At 51.0% G+C, this 21,106-nt stretch overlaps 1 protein-coding gene across 1 annotated transcript in view; it reads left to right on the forward strand.

Moving 5' to 3' along the window:
• Positions 1-639: 639 nt before the first annotated feature.
• Positions 640-21,106, forward strand: part of bxdc2 (brix domain containing 2) — a 34,948-nt gene continuing 14,481 nt past the window's right edge. The window contains exons 1-4 of the mRNA XM_078205006.1: positions 640-849; positions 9,322-9,433; positions 18,147-18,190; positions 18,780-18,850. Of these exons, the coding sequence (XP_078061132.1) occupies positions 739-849; positions 9,322-9,433; positions 18,147-18,190; positions 18,780-18,850 (338 nt within the window). The 5' untranslated portion in view covers positions 640-738. The remainder of the gene's footprint in view (positions 850-9,321; positions 9,434-18,146; positions 18,191-18,779; positions 18,851-21,106) is intronic.

Genomic DNA, 21,106 nt, shown 5'->3' on the forward strand with positions numbered 1-21,106 from the left:
GACTGTGGGAGGAAACCGGAGCACCTGGAGGAAACCCACGCAGACACGAGGAGAATGTGCAAACTCCACACAGACAGTGACCCGAGCCGGGAATCGAACCCGGGACCCTCCTCCAAGACTTGAGCTCATTTGCATCTTAGCCAAAAGGCCGCACAAAAGTCTGAGGTCACGAACCATCCGACTCGAGAACAGCTTCTTCCTGCTGCTGCTGTCAGAGTTCGGAATGGACCGACCTCGCACTAAGCTGATCTTTCTCTGCACCCTCTCCTTTCCTTCTCTATGAACGGTATGCTTTGTACAGCGTGCCGGAAACAATACTTTTCCCTGTGTGTTAATACATGTGATAATAAACCAATCAGATTCCTTCCCAATTCTTCACCCTCAGATCAATCTCCGCTCTTTGACTCTGGGAGAAAAAACCGCCGGAACCAAACTCCGCGGAACAATCAGCGTGCGCACCGGAAGTTACCGGGGGAGCTGAGAGCGGGGCGCACCGGAAGCTGCCGGGGTGGGCTGGACGCACCGGAAGTTGCCGGGGGAACTGGGGGCTGGGCGCACCGGAAGTTGCTGGGGACTAGACGCACCGGATGTTGCCGGGGGAGCTGGGAGCGGGGCGCACCGGAAGTTGCCGGGGGAGCTGGGAGCGGGGCGCACCGGAAGTTGCCGGGGGAGCTGGGAGCGGGGCGCACCGGAAGTTGCCGGGGGAGCTGGGAGCGGGGCGCACCGGCAGTCGGCCTCATGGTGATGGCGGGCAAGCGGCGGGCTGGCGCGAGGGGCGGAGCGGCTAAGCGGAGCCGGCGGAGCGGCCCAGAGCCGGAGGGGAGCACCATCCCCAGCCCCGTGTCCAAGGTGAGGAGCGCGGTACATTGTGATAGCGCCGGTCACATCCTCACTGCACAGCAAGATCCCAGAGTAGAGAGTCAATGGGGCTGCTCCCATTGGGGGAGGGGATTGGTCAAAGCGGCAATGGCGACTCCCGGAGGAACCCTCCGGGTGAGAGGATTTGGGGATGGAGAGGGGACCGGGGATTGGTCAGGCCGCAGCTGGACTATTGGGTGGAGGGAGCGCAGCGAAGGGTCACCATGGTGACAGAGCGGGTTCGCGCTGCTCCCTCACCGCGCCGGGGCCCGGGTTCGAGTCCCGGCTTGGGTCACTGTCTGTGTGGAGTCTGCACATTCTCCCCGTGTCTGCGCGGGTTTCCTCCGGGAGCTCCGGTTTCCTCCCACAGTCTGGAAGACGTGCGGGTTTGGGCGCATTGACCCGAACAGGGGCCGGAGTGTGGGCAACTCGGGGAACTTCACAGTAACTTCATTGCAGTGTTAATGTCAGCCTACTTGTGTCACTAATAAATAAACTTTAACTTGATTCCTGGGATGGCGGCTCTGTCACATGGGGAGGGACTAAGTCGGTGAGGATTATATTCACTGGAGTTTAGAAGCGTGAGAGGGGATCTCATAGAAACTTATAAAATTCTAACAGGGTTTAGACAGGGTAGATTCAGAAAGAATGTTCCCAATGGTGGGTGAGTCCAGAACTAGGGGTCATAGATTGAGGATAAGTTTAAGTTTTATGTTTGTTTGTTAGTGTCACAAGTAGGCTTACGTTAACACTGCAATGAAGTTACTGTGAAAATCCCCTGGTCGCCACACTCCTGCGCCTGTTCGGGTTACACTGAGGGAGAATTTAGCACGGCCAATGCACCCTAACCAGCACGTCTTTCAGACTGTGGGAGGAAACAGGAGCACCCGGAGTAAACCCACGCAGACACGGGGAGAATGTGCAGACTCCGCGCAGACAGTGACCCAAGCCGGGAATCAAACCCAGGCCCTGGCGCTGTGAGGCAGCAGTGCTAATTATAAAAACCTTAGTCCTGGGTGTGCCACCCAGGACGAAGGTGAGGATAAAGTTCTTCACCCAATGGTGGGGGAGAAATTGGATACAGTTCTTGGGGCTAAAGGGATATGTGGGGAAGGGGGATCAGGATATTGAATTCAATGGTCTGCTAAGATCAAAATGAATGGTGGAGCAGGATCGAAGGGCCGAATGGCCTCCTGCTCTTTTCTGTGTTTCTATGTTCTTGCTGAATGTTTGATGCAGACAGATTCACACAGCGAGTGGTTAGGATCTGGAATGCACTGTCTGAGAGTGTGGTGGAGACAGATTCACACAGCGAGTGGTTAGGATCTGGAACGCACTGTCTGAGAGTGTGGTGGAGACAGATTCACACAGCGAGTGGTTAGGATCTGGAATGCACTGTCTGAGAGTGCGGTGGAGACAGATTCACACAGCGAGTGGTTAGGATCTGGAATGCACTGTCTGAGAGTGTGGTGGAGACAGATTCACACAGCGAGTGGTTAGGATCTGGAATGTACTGTCTGAGAGTGTGGTGGAGACAGATTCACACAGCGAGTGGTTAGGATCTGGAATGCACTGTCTGAGAGTGAGGTGGAGACAGATTCACACAGCGAGTGGTTAGGATCTGGAATGCACTGTCTGAGAGTGTGGTGGAGACAGATTCACACAGCGAGTGGTTAGGATCTGGAATGCACTGTCTGAGAGTGTGGTGGAGACAGATTCACACAGCGAGTGGTTAGGATCTGGAATGCACTGTCTGAGAGTGTGGTGGAGACAGATTCACACAGCGAGTGGTTAGGATCTGGAATGCACTGTCTGAGAGTGAGGTGGAGACAGATTCACACAGCGAGTGGTTAGGATCTGGAATGCACTGTCTGAGAGTGTGGTGGAGACAGATTCACACAGCGAGTGGTTAGGATCTGGAATGCACTGTCTGAGAGTGTGGTGGAGACAGATTCACACAGCGAGTGGTTAGGATCTGGAATGCACTGTCTGAGAGTGTGGTGGAGACAGATTCACACAGCGAGTGGTTAGGATCTGGAATGCACTGTCTGAGAGTGTGGTGGAGACAGATTCACACAGCGAGTGGTTAGGATCTGGAACGCACTGTCTGAGAGTGTGGTGGAGACAGATTCACACAGCGAGTGGTTAGGATCTGGAATGCACTGTCTGAGAGTGCGGTGGAGACAGATTCACACAGCGAGTGGTTAGGATCTGGAATGCACTGTCTGAGAGTGTGGTGGAGACAGATTCACACAGCGAGTGGTTAGGATCTGGAATGCACTGTCTGAGAGTGAGGTGGAGACAGATTCACACAGCGAGTGGTTAGGATCTGGAATGCACTGTCTGAGAGTGTGGTGGAGACAGATTCACACAGCGAGTGGTTAGGATCTGGAATGCACTGTCTGAGAGTGTGGTGGAGACAGATTCACACAGCGAGTGGTTAGGATCTGCAATGCACTGTCTGAGAGTGTGGTGGAGACAGATTCACACAGCGAGTGGTTAGGATCTGGAATGCACTGTCTGAGAGTGTGGTGGAGACAGATTCACACAGCGAGTGGTTAGGATCTGGAATGTACTGTCTGAGAGTGTGGTGGAGACAGATTCACACAGCGAGTGGTTAGGATCTGGAATGCACTGTCTGAGAGTGTGGTGGAGACAGATTCACACAGTGAGTGGTTAGGATCTGGAATGCACTGTCTGAGAGTGTGGTGGAGACAGATTCACACAGCGAGTGGTTAGGATCTGGAATGCACTGTCTGAGAGTGTGGTGGAGACAGATTCACACAGCGAGTGGTTAGGATCTGGAATGTACTGTCTGAGAGTGTGGTGGAGACAGATTCACACAGCGAGTGGTTAGGATCTGGAATGCACTGTCTGAGAGTGTGGTGGAGACAGATTCACACAGCGAGTGGTTAGGATCTGGAATGCACTGTCTGAGAGTGTGGTGGAGACAGATTCACACAGCGAGTGGTTAGGATCTGGAATGCACTGTCTGAGAGTGTGGTGGAGACAGATTCACACAGCGAGTGGTTAGGATCTGGAATGCACTGTCTGAGAGTGTGGTGGAGACAGATTCACACAGCGAGTGGTTAGGATCTGGAATGCACTGTCTGAGAGTGTGGTGGAGACAGATTCACACAGCGAGTGGTTAGGATCTGGAATGTACTGTCTGAGAGTGTGGTGGGGACAGATTCACACAGCGAGTGGTTAGGATCTGGAATGCACTGTCTGAGAGTGTGGTGGGGACAGATTCACACAGCGAGTGGTTAGGATCTGCAATGCACTGTCTGAGAGTGTGGTGGAGACAGATTCACACAGCGAGTGGTTAGGATCTGGAATGCACTGTCTGAGAGTGTGGTGGAGACAGATTCACACAGCGAGTGGTTGGGATCTGGAATGTTCTGTCTGAGAGTGTGGTGGAGACATTCACACAGCGAATGGTTAGGATCTGGAATGCACTGTCTGAGAGTGTGGTGGAGACAGATTCACACAGCGAGTGGTTAGGGTCTGGAATGCACTGTCTGAGAGTGTGGTGGAGACAGATTCACACAGCGAGTGGTTAGGATCTGGAACGCACTGTCTGAGAGTGTGGTGGAGACAGATTCACACAGCGAGTGGTTAGGATCTGGAATGTACTGTCTGAGAGTGTGGTGGAGACAGATTCACACAGCGAGTGGTTAGGATCTGGAATGCACTGTCTGAGAGTGTGGTGGAGACAGATTCACACAGCGAGTGGTTAGGATCTGGAATGCACTGTCTGAGAGTGTGGTGGAGACAGATTCACACAGCGAGTGGTTAGGATCTGGAACGCACTGTCTGAGAGTGTGGTGGGAACAAATTCACACAGCGAGTGGTTAGGATCTGGAACGCACTGTCTGAGAGTGTGGTGGAGACAGATTCACACAGCGAGTGGTTAGGATCTGGAATGTACTGTCTGAGAGTGTGGTGGAGACAGATTCACACAGCGAGTGGTTAGGATCTGGAACGCACTGTCTGAGAGTGTGGTGGAGACAGATTCACACAGCGAGTGGTTAGGATCTGGAATGCACTGTCTGAGAGTGCGGTGGAGACAGATTCACACAGCGAGTGGTTAGGATCTGGAACGCACTGTCTGAGAGTGTGGTGGGAACAGATTCACACAGCGAGTGGTTAGGATCTGGAATGTACTGTCTATGAGAGTGTGGTGGGGACAGATTCACACAGCGAGTGGTTAGGATCTCATTCAAGTAACATAATTTCTCACAGTGCAGCTCTCTCAGCACTGCAAAGGCGGGAGACTATGCACAGAACCAAAGGAAGTGGGTGAGATCCTCGAGTACTTTGCATCGATGTTCACAAAGGAGAGGGACACGTTGATTGATGGTGTCTCGGAGGGGTGTGTAAACCCTTTGGAACAAGTCATCATTACGAGGGAGGAAGTGTTAGGTGAATTTAAAAGCATTCAGTTAGACAAATCCCTGGGGCCAGGTGGCATCTATCCCATATTACTGAGGGAGACAAGAGAGGAAATTGCTGGGCCTCTAACAGAAATCTTTGTTTCCTCGTTGGCCACTGGTGAGGACCCAGAGGATTGGAAGAAACCCAACGTTGTCCCGTTATTTAAGAAGGGTAGCAAGGATAACCCGGGTAATTATAGGCCGGTGAGCTTGACATCAGTGATCGGGAAAGTGTAGGAGAAGATTCTTAGGAATAGGATCTATACACATTTGGAACTGAATGGTCTTGTTAGCGACAGACTGCATGGTTTCGTACGAGGGAGGTCATGTCTCACTAATTTAATTGAGTGTTTTGAGGAGGTGACAAAAATTATTGACAAGGGAAGGGCCTTGGATGTTGTCTACATGGACTTTAGGAAAGCATTCGACAAGGTCCCTCATGACAGGCTGGTGCAAAAGATTAAATCTCATGGGATCAGGGGTGAACTAGCTCGACGGATTCAGAACTGGCTTGGCCATAGAAGACAGAGGGTAGCGGTGAAAGGGTGTTTTTCTGAACAGAGGTCTGTAACTAGTGGTGTTCCTCAGCGATCAGTGCTGGGACCTCTGCTGTTTGTGATTATACATAAATGACTTGGAAGAAAACGTAGCTGGTCTGATTAGCAAGTTTGCGGATGTTACTAAGATTGGCGGAGTTGCAGATAGTGATGAAGATTGTCAGAGAATACAGCAGGATATAGATAGGCTGGAACATTGGGCGGAGGAATGCTAGATGGAATTTAATCCGGACAAATGCGAGGTGATGCATTTTGGTAAAACCAATTCAGGTGGGAGCTATAAAATAAATGACAGAACCATCAGGAGCGCAGACACAGAGAGATCTGGGAGCACAGAGAGATCTGGGAGTACAGGTCCACAAATCCTTAAAAGTGGCAGCACAGGTGGAAAAGATGGTGAAGAAAGCATACGGCACGCTTACCTTCATTGGACGGGGCATCGAGTATAAAAGTTGGCAAAATATGTTATATAAAATATTGGTTTGGCCACATTTGGAATACTGTGTCCAATTCTGGTCACCACACTATCAGAAGGATGTGGAAGCTTTAGAGAGAGTACGGAAAAGATTTACCAGGCTGTTGCCTGGTATGGAGGGTATTAACTATGAGGAGAGATTGAATAAACTGGGATTGTTCTCCCTGGAAAGACAAAGAACAAGACAGCACAGGAACAGGCCCTTTCCTGGTCCAAACTAGACCATTCTTTTGTATCCCTCCATTCCCACTCCGTTCATATGGCTATCTAGATAAGTCTTAAACGTTCCCAGTGTGTCCGCCTCCACCACCTTGCCCGGCAGCGCATTCCAGGCCCCCACCACCCTCTGTGTAAAATACGTCCTTCTGATATCTGTGTTAAACCTCCCCCCCGCTCACCTTGAACCTATGAGCCCTCGTGAACGTCACCACCGACCTGAGGAAAAGCTTCCCACCGTTCACCCTTTCATAATTTTATACACCTCTATTAAGTCTCCCCTCATCCTCCGTCTTTCCACGGAGAACAACCCCAGTTTACCCAATCTCTCCTCATAACTAAGCCCCTCCATACCAGGCAACATCCTGGTAAACCTCCTCTGTACTCTCTCCAAAGCCTCACGTCCTTCTGGTACGTGGCTGAGGGGTGACCTGATAGAAGTTTATAAAATTATGAGGTATCGATAGGGTGAACAGTTGGAAGCTTTTCCCCAGGGCAGAAATGATAATTACAAGGAGCACAAGTTCAAGGTAAGGGGGGGGGGGGAAGGTTCAGTGGAGATGTGCGGGGGGAGTTTTTTTACACAGAGGGTGGTGGGGGTCTGGAATGTGCTGCCAAGTGAGGTGGTTGAGGCAGTTAGATTCGCCACATTTAAGACTTATCTGGATAGACACAGAAACAAGCGGGATATAGAGGGATATAAGTGATTGGTCTAGATAGGACAACGTGATCAGTACAGGCTTGGAGAGCCGAAGGGCCTGTTCCTGTGCTGTAATTTTCTTTGTACTGACCCTCTGACAGTGCAGCACTCCCTCAGTACTGACCCTCTGACAGTGCGGCACTCCCTCAGTACTGACCCTCTGACAGTGCAGCACTCCCTCAGTACTGACCCTCTGACAGTGCGGCACTCCCTCAGTACTGACCCTCTGACAGTGCGGCACTCCCTCAGTACTGACCCTCTGACAGTGCAGCACTCCCTCAGTACTGACCCTCTGACAGTGCGGCACTCCCTCAGTACTGACCCTCTGACAGTGCGGCACTCCCTCAGTACTGACCCTCTGACAGTGCAGCACATCCTCAGTACTGACCCTCTGACAGTGCGGCACTCCCTCAGTACTGACCCTCTGACAGTGCAGCACTCCCTCAGTACTGACCCTCTGACAGTGCAGCACTCTCTCAGTACTGACCCTCTGACAGTGCGGCACTCCCTCAGTACTGACCCTCTGACAGTGCGGCACTCCCTCAGTACTGACCCTCTGACAGTGCGGCACTCCCTCAGTACTGACCCTCTGACAGTGCAGCACATCCTCAGTACTGACCCTCTGACAGTGCGGCACTCCCTCAGCACTGACCCTCTGACAGTGCGGCACTCCCTCAGTACTGACCCTCTGACAGTGCGGCACTCCCTCAGTACTGACCCTCTGACAGTGCGGCACTCCCTCAGTACTGACCCTCTGACAGTGCGGCACTCCCTCAGTACTGACCCTCTGACAGTGCGGCACTCCCTCAGTACTGACCCTCTGACAGTGCGGCACTCCCTCAGTACTGACCCTCTGACAGTGCGGCACTCCCTCAGTACTGACCCTCTGACAGTGCGGCACTCCCTCAGCACTGACCCTCTGACAGTGCAGCACTCCCTCAGTACTGACCCTCTGACAGTGCGGCACTCCCTCAGTACTGACCCTCTGACAGTGCGGCACTCCCTCAGTACTGACCCTCTGACAGTGCGGCACTCCCTCAGCACTGACCCTCTGACAGTGCGGCACTCCCTCAGTACTGACCCTCTGACAGTGCGGCACTCCCTCAGTACTGACCCTCTGACAGTGCGGCACTCCCTCAGTACTGACCCTCTGACAGTGCGGCACTCCCTCAGTACTGACCCTCTGACAGTGCGGCACTCCCTCAGTACTGACCCTCTGACAGTGCGGCACTCCCTCAGTACTGACCCTCTGACAGTGCGGCACTCCCTCAGTGCTGACCCTCTGACAGTGCGGCACTCCCTCAGTGCTGACCCTCTGATAGTGCGGCACTCCCTCAGCACTGACCCTCTGACAGAGCGGCACTCCCTCAGCACTGACCTTGTGACAGTGCGGCACTCCCTCAGTACTGACCCTCTGACAGTGCGGCACTCACTCAGCACTGACCCTCTGACAGAGCGGCACTCCCTCAGCACTGACCCTCTGACAGTGCGGCACTCCCTCAGTACTGACCCTCTGACAGTGCAGCACTCCCTCAGTACTGACCCTCTGACAGAGCGGCACTCCCTCAGCACTGACCCTCTGACAGTGCGGCACTCCCTCAGCACTGACCCTCTGACAGTGCGGCACTCCCTCAGCACTGACCCTCTGACAGTGCGGCACTCCCTCAGTACTGACCCTCTGACAGTGCGGGCACTCCCTCAGTACTGACCCTCTGACAGTGCGGCACTCCCTCAGCACTGACCCTCTGACAGTGCGGCACTCCCTCAGCACTGACCCTTCGGATGTTCAGAGAGTTCTCAATCTGTGTTATTCTCCCCCTCAGAGAGCAGTGGATGTTGGGCCGTCGATTACATTCCGGGATATTTGATCGACGTGTTTGCAGGGTTTTTGGGGGGGAGGGGGGGCAGGATTGAGAATGGTGTTAAAGGCTACAGTCCATTCAACTCTGCTTCGTGGGACAGGCTTGCTGGACCGAATGGCCCCCAGTTCCTATTGTACCTGATCCTACGGCAATGGGTGTAGTATGGTTTAAGATGTTGTTGAGTTGAGCTGTTACTGTCCTCCATCACCTTCCGCAGGGGAAATGGAAGAATAAGGAACGGGTTGTGATCTTCTCCTCACGCGGGATTGATTACCGAGCTCGCCACCTGATGCAGGATCTCCGCAAGCTGATGCCACATTCCAAACCCGGTAACTGGACACTCCCTCAGCTTGAGTTTTTCAAATACTTTCATTGGTGCTCGAGATGTCGGTCAGTGGGGTTAAGTGCTGCATGTGTGAGATGTGGGAGATCCGTGATGTTTCCAGCGTCTCGGATGACTCTCTCTGCAGGAAGTGCACCCAATTGCAGCTCCTTACAGACCGCATGGATAGGTTGGAGCAGCAGCTGGATGCACTTAGGAGCATGAAGGAGGCGGAAAGCATCATAGAGAGAAGCTTTAGAGACGTGGTCACACCCAAGGTGCAGGCAGATAGATGGGTGACCGCCAGAAGGGGCAGGCAGTCAGTGCAGGAATCCCCTGTATGGGATTGGGGGTGATCTAGGAAATTGGATCAGGAATTGGCTAGCGGATAGGAAACAGAGGGTGGTGGTTGATAGTAAATATTCATCATGGAGTGCGGTTACAAGTGGTGTACCTCAGGGATCTGTTTTGGGGCCACTGCTGTTTGTAATATTTATTAATGATCTGGATGAGGGTATAGTTGGGTGGATTAGCAAATTTGCTGATGACACCAAAGTCGGTGGTGTGGTAGACAGTGAGGAAGGGTGTCGTAGTTTGCAGGAAGACTTAGACAGGTTGCAAAGTTGGGCCGAGAGGTGGCGGATGGAGTTTAATGCGGAGAAGTGTGAGGTAATTCACTTTGGTAGGAATAACAGATGTGTTGAGTATAGGGCTAACGGGAGGACTTTGAATAGTGTGGAGGAGCAGAGGGATCTAGGTGTATGTGTGCATAGATCCCTGAAAGTTGGGAATCAAGTAGATAAGGTTGTTAAGAAGGCATATGGTGTCTTGGCGTTTATTGGTAGGGGGATTGAATTTAGGAGTCGTAGCGTTATGTTGCAACTGTACACAACTCTGGTGCGGCCGCACTTGGAGTACTGTGTGCAGTTCTGGTCCCCACATTACAGGAAGGATGTGGAGGCTTTGGAGAGGGTGCAGAGGAGGTTTACCAGGATGTTGCCTGGTATGGAGGGGAGATCCTATGAGGAGAGGCTGAGGGATTTGGGATTGTTTTCGCTGGAAAGGCGGCGGCTAAGAGGGGATCTTATTGAAACATATAAGATGATTAGAGGTTTAGATAGGGTGGATAGTGATAGCCTTTTTCCTCTGATGGAGAAATCCAGCACGAGGGGGCATGGCTTTAAATTGAGGGGGGGTAGTTATAGAACCGATGTCAGGGGTAGGTTCTTTACCCAGAGGGTGGTGAGGGATTGGAATGCCCTGCCAGCATCAGTAGTAAATGCGCCTAGTTTGGGGGCGTTTAAGAGATCCGTAGATAGGTTCATGGACGAAAAGAAATTGGTTTAGGTTGGAGGGTCACAGTTTTTTTTTAACTGGTCGGTGCAACATCGTGGGCCGAAGGGCCTGTTCTGCGCTGTAATGTTCTATGTTCTATGTTCTATCCCCCTCTCTAACAAGCATCCTGCTTTGGTTACTGTTGGGGGGGATGGCCTATCAGGGGATACCAGCAGCAGCAGCCTGAGCAGTGGCACCACGGCTGGCTCTGTTGTTAAGCAGGGAGGGACAAAGAGGACTAGAACAATAGTTACAGGGGATTCTATAGTTAGGGGTGCAGATAGGCGCTTCTGTGGACGTGAAAGAGACTCCAGGATGGGATGTTGCCTCCCTGGTGCCAGGGTCCAGGATGTCTCTGAACCGGCAGAAAGCATTCTGAAGGGAGAAGGTGAACAGCTAGAGGTCGTGGTACATATTGGTACTGACGACATAGGTAGGAAGAGTGATGAGGTCCTGCACCAGCAGTTTAGGGAGTTAGGTAGAAAGTTAAAAAGCAGGACCTCGAGGGTTGTAATCTCAGAATTACTCCCTGTGCCACGGGCCAGTGAGGCTAGGAATAGGCAGATAGTGCAGCTCAACACGTGGCTAAACAGCTGGTGTAGGAGGGAGGGTTTCAGATATCTGGACCATTGGGGTCTCTCCCAGGGCAGATGGGACCTGTACAAGAAGGACGGGTTGCATCTAAACTGGAAGGGCACAAATATTCTGGCCGGGAGGTTTGCTAGTGTCACACGGGAGGATTTAAACTAGCTTGGCAGGGGGGGTGGGAACCAAAGCAAAGGTGAATTAGCTGAAGGGGAGCCAGAGAGTAGGGCCAGTAAGACCCAGAGAAACAGCAGGCAGGGTGGGATTGCTAATCAGAGAGGGTCTGGTGGACTGAAGTGCATTTGTTTCAATGCGAGAAGTGTAACAGGTAAGGCAGATGAACTTAGAGCTTGGATTAGTACTAGGAACTATGATGTTGTTGCCATTACAGAGACTTGGTTAAGGGAAGGACAGGATTGGCAGCTTAACATTCCAGGATACAGATGTTTCAGGCGGGATAGAGGGGGATGTAAAAGGGGTGGGGGAGTTGCACTACTGGTTAAGGAGAATATCACAGCTGTACTCCAGGAGGACACCTCGGAGGGTTCATACAGCGAGGTAATATGGGTAAAGCTCAGGAATAGGAAAGGTGTAGTCACAATGTTGGGGGTTTACTATAGGCCACCCAACTGCCAGTGGGAGACTGAGGAACAGGTATGTAGGCAGATTTTGGCAAGGTGTAAAAGTTGTTGTGGTGGGAGATTTTAATTTTCCCTATATTGACTGGGACTCACTCAGTGCTCAGGGCGTGGATGGGGCAGAGTTTGTAAGGAGCATCCAGGAGGGCTTCCTGAAACAGTATGTAGATAGTCCAACTAGCGAAGGGGCCATACTGGACCTGGTATTGGGGAATGAGCCCGGCCAGGTGGTCGATGTTTCAGTTGGGGAGCAGTTCGGGAACAGTGACCACAATTCAGTAAGCTTTCAGGTACTGATGGATAAAGATAAGTGTAGTCCTCAAGTGAAGGTGCTAAATTGGGGGAAGGCTAATTACAACAATATTAGGCAGGAACTGAAGAATGTAGATTGGGGGCAGATGTTTGAGGGCAAATCAACATCTGGCATGTGGGAGGCTTTCAAGTGTAAGTTGATAGGGATTCAGGAACGGCACATTCCTGTCAGGATGAAGGATAAGTATGGCAAATTTTGGGAACCTTGGATAACGAGAGATACTGTGAGCCTAGTCAAAGAGAAAAAGGAAGCGTTTGTCAAAGCTAGGAGGCTGGGAACACACGAAGCAAGTGTGGAATACAAGGAAAGTAGAAAGAAACTTAAGCAAGGAGTAAGGAGGGCTAAAAGGGGTCATGAAAAAGCATTGGCCAGTAGGATTAAGGAAAATCCCAAGGCTTTTTACACATATATAAAGAGCAAGAGGGTAGCCAGGGAGAGGGTTGGCCCACTGAAGGACAAGGGAGGGAATCTATGTGTGGAGCCAGAGGAAATGGGCGAGGTATTAAATGAGTACTTTGCGTCAGTATTCACCAAAGAGAAGGACTTGGTGGATAATGAGTCTGGGAAAGGATGTGTAGATAGTTTGAGTCATGTTGAGATCAAAAAGGAGGAGGTATTGGGGTTCTTGAGAAACATTAAGGTAGACAAGTCCCCAGGGCCTGATGGGATATACCCCAGAATACTGAGAGAGGCACGGGAGGAAATTGCTGGGGCTTTGAGAGAAATCTTTGTATCCTCACTGGCTACAGGGGAGGTCCCAGAGGATTGGAGAATAGCCAATGTTGTTCCTTTGTTTAAGAAGGGTAGCAAGAATAATCCAGGTAATTACAGGCCGGTGAGCCTTACATCAGTGGTAGGGAAATTATTGGAGAGGATTCTTCGAGACAGGATTTATTCCCACTTGGAAATAGGTGGACGTATTAGTGAGAAGCAACATGGTTTTGTGAAGGGGAGGTCGTGTCTCACAAACTTGATCAAGTTTTTCGAGGAAGTGACGAAGATGATTGATGAGGGTAGGGCAGTGGATGTTGTCTACATGGACTTCAGTAAGGCCTTTGACAAGGTCCCTCATGGCAGACTGGTGCAGAAGGTGAAGTTGCATGGGATCAGAGGTGAGCTGGCAAAGTGGATACAAAACTGGCTCGGTCAAAGAAGACAGAGGGTAGCAGTGGAAGGGTGCGTTTCTGAATGCAGGGCTGTGACAAGTGGTGTTCCTTTGCTGTTTGTAATATATATAAATGGAAAATGTAACTGGTTTGATTAGTAAGTTTGCGGATGACACAAAGGTTGGTGGATTTGCGGATAGCGATGAGGACCATCAGAGGATACAGCAGGATATAGATCAGTTGGAGACTTGGGCGGAGAGATGACAGATGGAGTTTAATCCGGACAAATGTGAGGTAATGCGTTTTGGAAGGTCTAATACAGATAGGAAATATACAGTAAATGGCAGAACCCTTAGGAGTATTGATAGGCAAAGGGATCTGAGTGTACAGGTACACAGGTCACTGAAAGTGGCAATGCAGGTGGAGAAGGTAGTCAAGAAGGCATACGGCATGCTTGCCTTCATCGGCCGGGGTATTGAGTTTAAAAATTGGCAAGTCATGTTGCAGCTTTATAGAACCTTAGTTAGGCCGCACTTGGAATATCGTGTTCAATTCTGGTCGCCACACTACCAGAAGGATGTGGAGGCTTTGGAGAGGGTACAGAAAAGATTTACCAGGATGTTGCCTGGTATGGAGGGCATTAGCTATGAGGAGAGGTTGGAGAAACTTGGTTTGTTCTCACTGGAGCGACGGAGGTTGAGGGGCGACCTGATGAGAAGCATGGACAGAGTGGATAGTCAGAATCTTTTTCCCAGGGTGGAAGAGTCAATTACTAGGGGGCACAGGTTTAAGGTGCGAGGGGCAAGGTTTAAAGGAGATGTACGAGGCAGATTTTTTACACAGAGAGCAGTGGGTGCCTGGAACTCGTTGCCGGGGGAGGTAGTGGAAGCGGATACGATCGTGACTTTTAAGGGGCATCTTGACAAGTACATGAATAGGATGGGAATAGAGGGATATGGTCCCCGGAAGGGTAGGAGGGGGTTTTAGTTCAGTGGGGTAGCATGGTCGGTGCAGGATTGGAGGGCCGAAGGGCCTGTTCCTGTGCTGTAATTTTCTTTGTTCTTTGAGTTGCTGCGATAAGCACTCACTATCCGGAGGTTTGCACTTGATGCTGAGCTGTTTTTTTATGAGTGCGGGGGTTATGAAAGCAGCTGTGTTGTCACAGAAATACTTGTCTGCTGCACTAACTCTCGAATCCTTCATCACCGCTGCCCCCCTGATCTTCCTTTCCATGTCAGCACTCAAGGGTCTTCGGGGCTGAAACATTGGGCACGACTTTCCATCCACGCACCAAGACCCAGAATTCTCATCCCAGGCCAGCGGATCTTTAAATGGTCGCCACATTTCCTGCCCCGCCCACTCCGGTTCCCGAAATTCTGCCAATTAACTGTTTCTCTCCACAAACCCTGCCTGAGCTGCTGAGTTTATCCAGTTTTCTGTTTTTATGTCAGATTTCCAGCATCTGCAGTATTTTGTTTTTATTCCTTATTCATTTCCAGGATGTGGGTGTCGCTGGCTGGGTCAGTATTTATTGTCCATCCCTAATTGCTCTTCGGAAGGTGGCGGTGAGCTGCCTTCTTGAGTGACTGCAGTCCCTGAGGTGTAGGTACATCCACATTGCTGTTAGGGAGGGAGTTCGAGGATTTTGACCCAGTGACAGTGAAGGAACGGCCGATATATTTCCCAGTCAGGATGGTGAATGACTTGCAGGTGGTGATGTTCCCATGTATCTGCTGCCCTTGTCCTTCTAGATGGAAGTGATCATGGGTTTGGAAGGTGATGTCTAAGGATTTTCGGTGAATTGCTGCAGTGCATCTTGTAGATAGTACACACTGCTGCTACTGAGCATCGGTGGTGGAGGGAGTGGATGTTTGTGGATGGGGTGCCAATCAAGCGGGGCTGCTTTGTCCTGGATGGTGTCGAGCTTCTTGAGTGTTGTTGGAGCTGCACTCATTCCGGCAAACGGGGAGTATTCCATCACACTCCTGACTTGTGCCTTGTAGATGGTGGACAGGCTTTGGGGAGTCAGGAGCTGAGTTACTGACGCAGGATTCCTAATCTCTGACCTGCTCTGGTAGCCACGGTATGTATATATCAGAACATAAGAACTAGGAGCAGGAGTCGGCCATCTGGCCCCTCGAGCCTGCTCCACCATTCAATAAGATCATGGCTGATCTTTTCGTGGACTCAGCTCCACTTACCCGCCCGCTCACCATAACCATTAATTCCTTTACTGTTCAAAAATTTATCAATCCTTGCCTTAAAAACATTCAGTGAGGTAGCCTCAACTGCTTCACTGGGCAGGGAATTCTGCAGATTTACAACCCTTTGTGTGAAGAAGTTCCTCCTCAACTCAGTCCTAAATCTGCTCCCCCTTATTTTGAGGCTATGCCCCTAGTTCTAGTTCCACCCGCCAGTGGAAACAACTTCCCTGCTTCTATCTTATCTTTTCCCTTCATAATCTTATATGTTTCTATAAGATCTCCCCTCATTCTTCTGAATTCCAATGAGTATAGCCCCAGTCTACTCAGTCTCTCCTCATAAGCCAACCCTCTCAACTCCGGAATCAACCCAGTGAATCACCTCTGCACCCCCTCCAGTGCCAGTATATCCTTTCTCAAGTAAGGAGACCAAAACTGTACACAGAACTCCAGGTGTGGCCTCACATGACTCGTCTGGTTCAGTTTCTGGTCAATGATAACCCCCAGGATGTTGACAGTGGGAGATTCAGTGATGGTTACACCATTGAATGTCAAGGGGCGGTGGTTGAGTGTCTCTTATTGGTGATGGTCATTGCCTGGTATTTGTGCAGCGTGAATGTTACTGCCACTTGTCAGCCCGAGCCTGGATATTGTCCAGATCTTGCTGCGTTTGGACACGGACTGCTTCAGTATCTGAGGAGTTGCGAATGGTGCTGAACATTGTGCAATCATCGACGAACATCCCCACTTCTGATCTAATGACGGAGGGAAGGTTATTGATGAAGCAGCTGAAGATTGTTGGGTCTTGGACACTCCCCTGAGGGACCCCTGCAGAGATGTCCTGGAGCTGAGATGACTGACCCTCCACAACCACAACCATCTTCCTATGTACCGGGTATGACTCCAACCAGCAGAGAGTTTGCCCCCTGATACCCATTGATTCCAGTTTCGCTCGGGCTCCTTGATGCCACACTCGGTCGAATGCGGCCTTGATGTCCAGGGCAGTCACTCTCACCTCACCTCTGGAATTCAGCTCTTTTGTCCATGTTTGAACCAAGGCTGTCAGGAGCTCATCAACAAAGAACAAAGAAAATTACAGCACAGGAACAGGCCCTTCGGCCCTCCAAGCCTGCACCGACCATGCTGCCCGACTGAACTAAAACCCCCTACCCTTCTGGGGACCATATCCCTCTATTCCCATCCTATTCATGTATTTGTCAAGACATCCTTTAAAAATTGAAGGGGATAGATAGAGTGAACGTTCAAAGACAATTTCCTCGGGTGGATGGAGCTATTACAAGGGGGCATAACTATAGGGTTCGTGGTGGGAGATACAGGACGGATATCAGAGGTAGGTTCTTTACGCAGCGAGTGGTTGGGGTGTGGAATGGATTGCCTGCAGTGATAGTGGAGTCAGACACTTTAGGAACATTTAAGCGGTTATTGGATAGGCACATGGAGCACACCAGGATGATAGGGAGTGGGATAGCTTGATCTTGGTTTCAGATAAAGCTCGGCACCACATCGTGGGCCGAAGGGCCTGTTCTGTGCTGTACTGTTCTATGTAGGACATACCTGGACAATTTTCCACATTGTTGGGTAGATGCCAGTATTGTAACTGTACTGGAAGAGCTTGGCTGGGGGAGCGGCAAGTTCTGGAGCACAAGTCTTCGGTGTCATTGCCATATAACCACTAAAACCCATCTGGTTCACTAATGTCCTTTAGGGAAGGAAATCTGCCGTCCTTACCCGGTCTGGCCTACATGCAACTCCAGAGCCACAGCAATGTGGTTGATTTGTAAACTCTCTGAAATGGCCTAGCAAACCACTACAGAACAAACGGCAACACGGGGTTCAAGAAGGCAGCTCACCACCACCTTCTCGAGGGAAACTAGGGGAATGAATGCTGGCCCCAGCCAGCGACACCCACATCCCATAAATGAATAAGAGCAAAATACTGCGGATGCTGGGAGTAGAGCCGTGGAATCCCTGCAGTGGAAGGAGGTCATTTGGCCCATCGAGTCTGCACCAATTCCCTAAAAGAACATTTTAGCCAGGCCCACCCCCTCTACCCCATCCCCAAAACCCTGCACATTGATCATGGCCAATCCACCCAACCCACACATCTTTCAGAATGTGGGAGGAAACCCACGCAGACACGGGGAGAACGTGCAAACTCCACACAGACAGTGACCCGAGGCTGGAATCGAACCCGGCTCCCTGGCGCTGTGAGGCAGCAGTGCTAACCACTGTGCCACCCGGAGGAAAAGCTCACTGGCTCTGACAGCATGTATGGGGAGAGAAAGCGAGAGAGAGAGAGTTAGTGATGAGCAGTAAATGCCAGCAATGCCCCCCACACCCTGCGAATGATTCAAAAATACAGAGTTGTGTGTGTGAAAGAGTCTTGGGAGCCATTGTACAGATTGGCTGATATTTTGAATGCACCCTATAGGGTGAACGACCTGTAGAGAATGTCGATGGGGGGGTGGTTCGGTGCTGAACCCTTTGTGGAATTAATCGAAGCCCTTTCCTCTCGTTGCAGATACGAAAATGGATCGAAAGGACAAGTTGTTTGTGATTAATGAGGTAAAGAGAATGGTGCTAACAGACCCTGACTGCTTGATCTCACTGTCAGATTCACTGTTTGAGGGAAATGTTCAGAGTTTCCCATTCTCATTTTGAACATGGAAACTCGATATGTGTGAATATGAAGAGTATCTCTCTGCTTTGAGGAGCTGCAGCAGGAGTGAGAAGAATAACATTGCGCTTTTTAATTGTTACGACTCATGCCCAGCGGCAGAAGGTCCAGAAACTGAAGGCTTTATGTCTCTGGCCTTTCACCAAGATTCTCAGCACCCTGCTGTCCCACAGTTGTCCACAGGTGTATCCCACTCGCTATGGTGAGCTCGGGAGAGATCCCGTGTTCAGTACAGTCCAAGTAACCACAGGAGAGACAGGGTGACTCAGGAGGGATAGTGTGTCCCTGTGAGATGAGATTGACTAGAACACACTGGCTCAGTGAGTTGGTGCATTGCTCTGAGCTCTGGACAGATGTGCCCAGTTTAAGAAGCATTGCTTTATGTTCCGTGACGGTGTGTCTATCAGCGGTTGGTTAGTGAGCGATAACCTCTTTGTAACTTTAACTTTATCTGCTATTGTTGATCTCCTGGAACAGATTTGTGAAATGAAGAACTGTAATAAATGCCTGTACTTTGAAGCTAAGAAGAAGCAGGATCTGTACATGTGGTGAGAGAATCATTCATTGTGTTAATCACATCTTGGGGTCAAGAACAGTACAGCACAGGAACAGGCCCTTCGGCCCTCCAAGCTGTGCTGATCATGATGCCTGAACTAAACTAAAAATAAAACCCTTCTGCCCTGACTTGGACCATATCCCTCTTATTCATCTACCCGTCTAGATGCCTCCTAAATGTTGCTAATGTCCCTGCTTCCACCACCTCCTGGCAGCGCGTTCCAGGCACCCACCACTCTCTGCGTGGAAAACGTCCCCTGCACATCTCCCTTAAACTTTCCCCCTCTCACCTTGAATCTTTGCCCCCCTGTAATTGACGCTGGACTGGTACTTGGTCAGTGAGAATCGTCGTGAGGATCCGGACTGGTACACGTGGTGAGTGAGCTGTGAGGAGGATACAGAGGCTGCAAAGAGATATTGGCAGGTGGAGTGAGTGATGGCAGGTGGAGTGAGTGATGGCAGGTGGAGTGAGTGATGGCAGGTGGAGTGAGTGATGGCAGGTGGAGTGAGTGATGGCAGGTGGAGTGAGTGATGGCAGGTGGAGTGAGTGATGGCAGGTGGAGTGAGTGATGGCAGGTGGAGTGAGTGATGGCAGGTGGAGTGAGTGATGGCAGGTGGAGTGGAATGTGTGAGATTACCCGAAGAATAGTGATGTGAGACATTGGAAACATTTGCATTCAGAGGGACGAGGAATAAATCACAGCAGGTGCAGCAAGCAAGCAGGAAGCTGAATGGTATGTTAGCTTTTCCATTCTTCCATGGGATTGGTGACTGTCCAGCATTTATTGCCCTTGGGAAGGTGGTGGTGAGCTGTGTTCCTGAGTCGCAGTAGGTCCACCCAGAGTGCTGTCAGAGAGCGAGGTTTCTGACAAAGGGATTGGAATATAAGAGTAAAGAAGGCGTGTTACAGTGAGACAGGGCATTGGTGGGAACATGTCTGGAACACTGTACAGAGGAAGGGTATAGACAGCTTAGAGACAGTACAGCAAAGCTTCACTGGATTGGTCACTGGGATGAGAGGGTTTTCCTATGAGAGGCTGAGTAAATTGGCTCTGCATTCTGTGGAGATTTGAAAAATGGGAGGCGGTCGCTCTGAAACACAAGGTACTGAACGGGCTTGATAGGGTGGCCACTGAGGGATTGTGAGGGTGGAGGCGGGGGTCAGAGTGGAGGTGGGGAGGCAGTCAAGGGAGGAGAAAGTGTGGGGTAGGTCTAGGCAATTTCTGACAATAGAGTCAGAGTATTACAGCACAAAGAGAGACCCTTTGGCCCATCGAGTCTGTGCCAGTCATCAGGCCGCTGTCTATTCTAGTCTCAGACCGGCCTGTACCGACACCCTGTCTATTCTAGTCTCAGACCGGCCTGTACCTACACCCTGTCTATTCTCGTCCAGGACCGGCCTGTACCTACACCCTGTCTATTCTAGTCCCAGACCGGCCTGTACCGACACCCTGTCTATTCTAGTCCCAGACCGGCCTGTACCTACACCCTGTCTATTCTAGTCCCAGACCGGCCTGTACCTACACCCTGTCTATTCTAATCCCAGACCGGCCTGTACCTACACCCTGTCTATTCTAGTCCCAGACCGGCCTGTACCTACACCCTGTCTATTCTAGTCTCAGACCGGCCTGTACCTACACCCTGTCAATTCTAGTCCCAGACCGGCCTGTACCGACACCCTGTCTATTCTAGTCCCAGACCGGCCTGTACCGACACCCTGTCTATTCTAGTCCCAGACCGGCCTGTACCTACACCCTGTCTATTCTAGTCCCAGACCGGCCTGTACCTACACCCTGTCTATTCTGATCCCAGACCGGCCTGTACCTGCACCCTGTCTATTCTAGTCCCAGACCGGCCTGTACCTACACCCTGTCTATTCTAGCCCCAGACCGGCCTGTACCTACACCCTGTCTATTCTAGCCCCAGACCGGCCTGTACCTACACCCTGTCTATTCTAGCCCCAGACCGGCCTGTACCTACACCCTGTCTATTCTAGCCCCAGACCGGCCTGTACCTACACCCTGTCTATTCTAGTCCCAGACCGGCCTGTACCTACACCCTGTCTATTCTAGCCCCAGACCGGCCTGTACCTACACCCTGTCTATTCTAGCCCCAGACCGGCCTGTACCTACACCCTGTCTATTCTAGCCCCAGACCGGCCTGTACCTACACCCTGTCTATTCTAGCCCCAGACCGGCCTGTACCTACACCCTGTCTATTCTAGTCCCAGACCGGCCTGTACCTACACC

The sequence above is a fragment of the Mustelus asterias genome, unplaced genomic scaffold (assembly GCF_964213995.1).
Source record: "Mustelus asterias unplaced genomic scaffold, sMusAst1.hap1.1 HAP1_SCAFFOLD_545, whole genome shotgun sequence".
NCBI classification, from domain to species: Eukaryota; Metazoa; Chordata; class Chondrichthyes; order Carcharhiniformes; family Triakidae; genus Mustelus; species Mustelus asterias.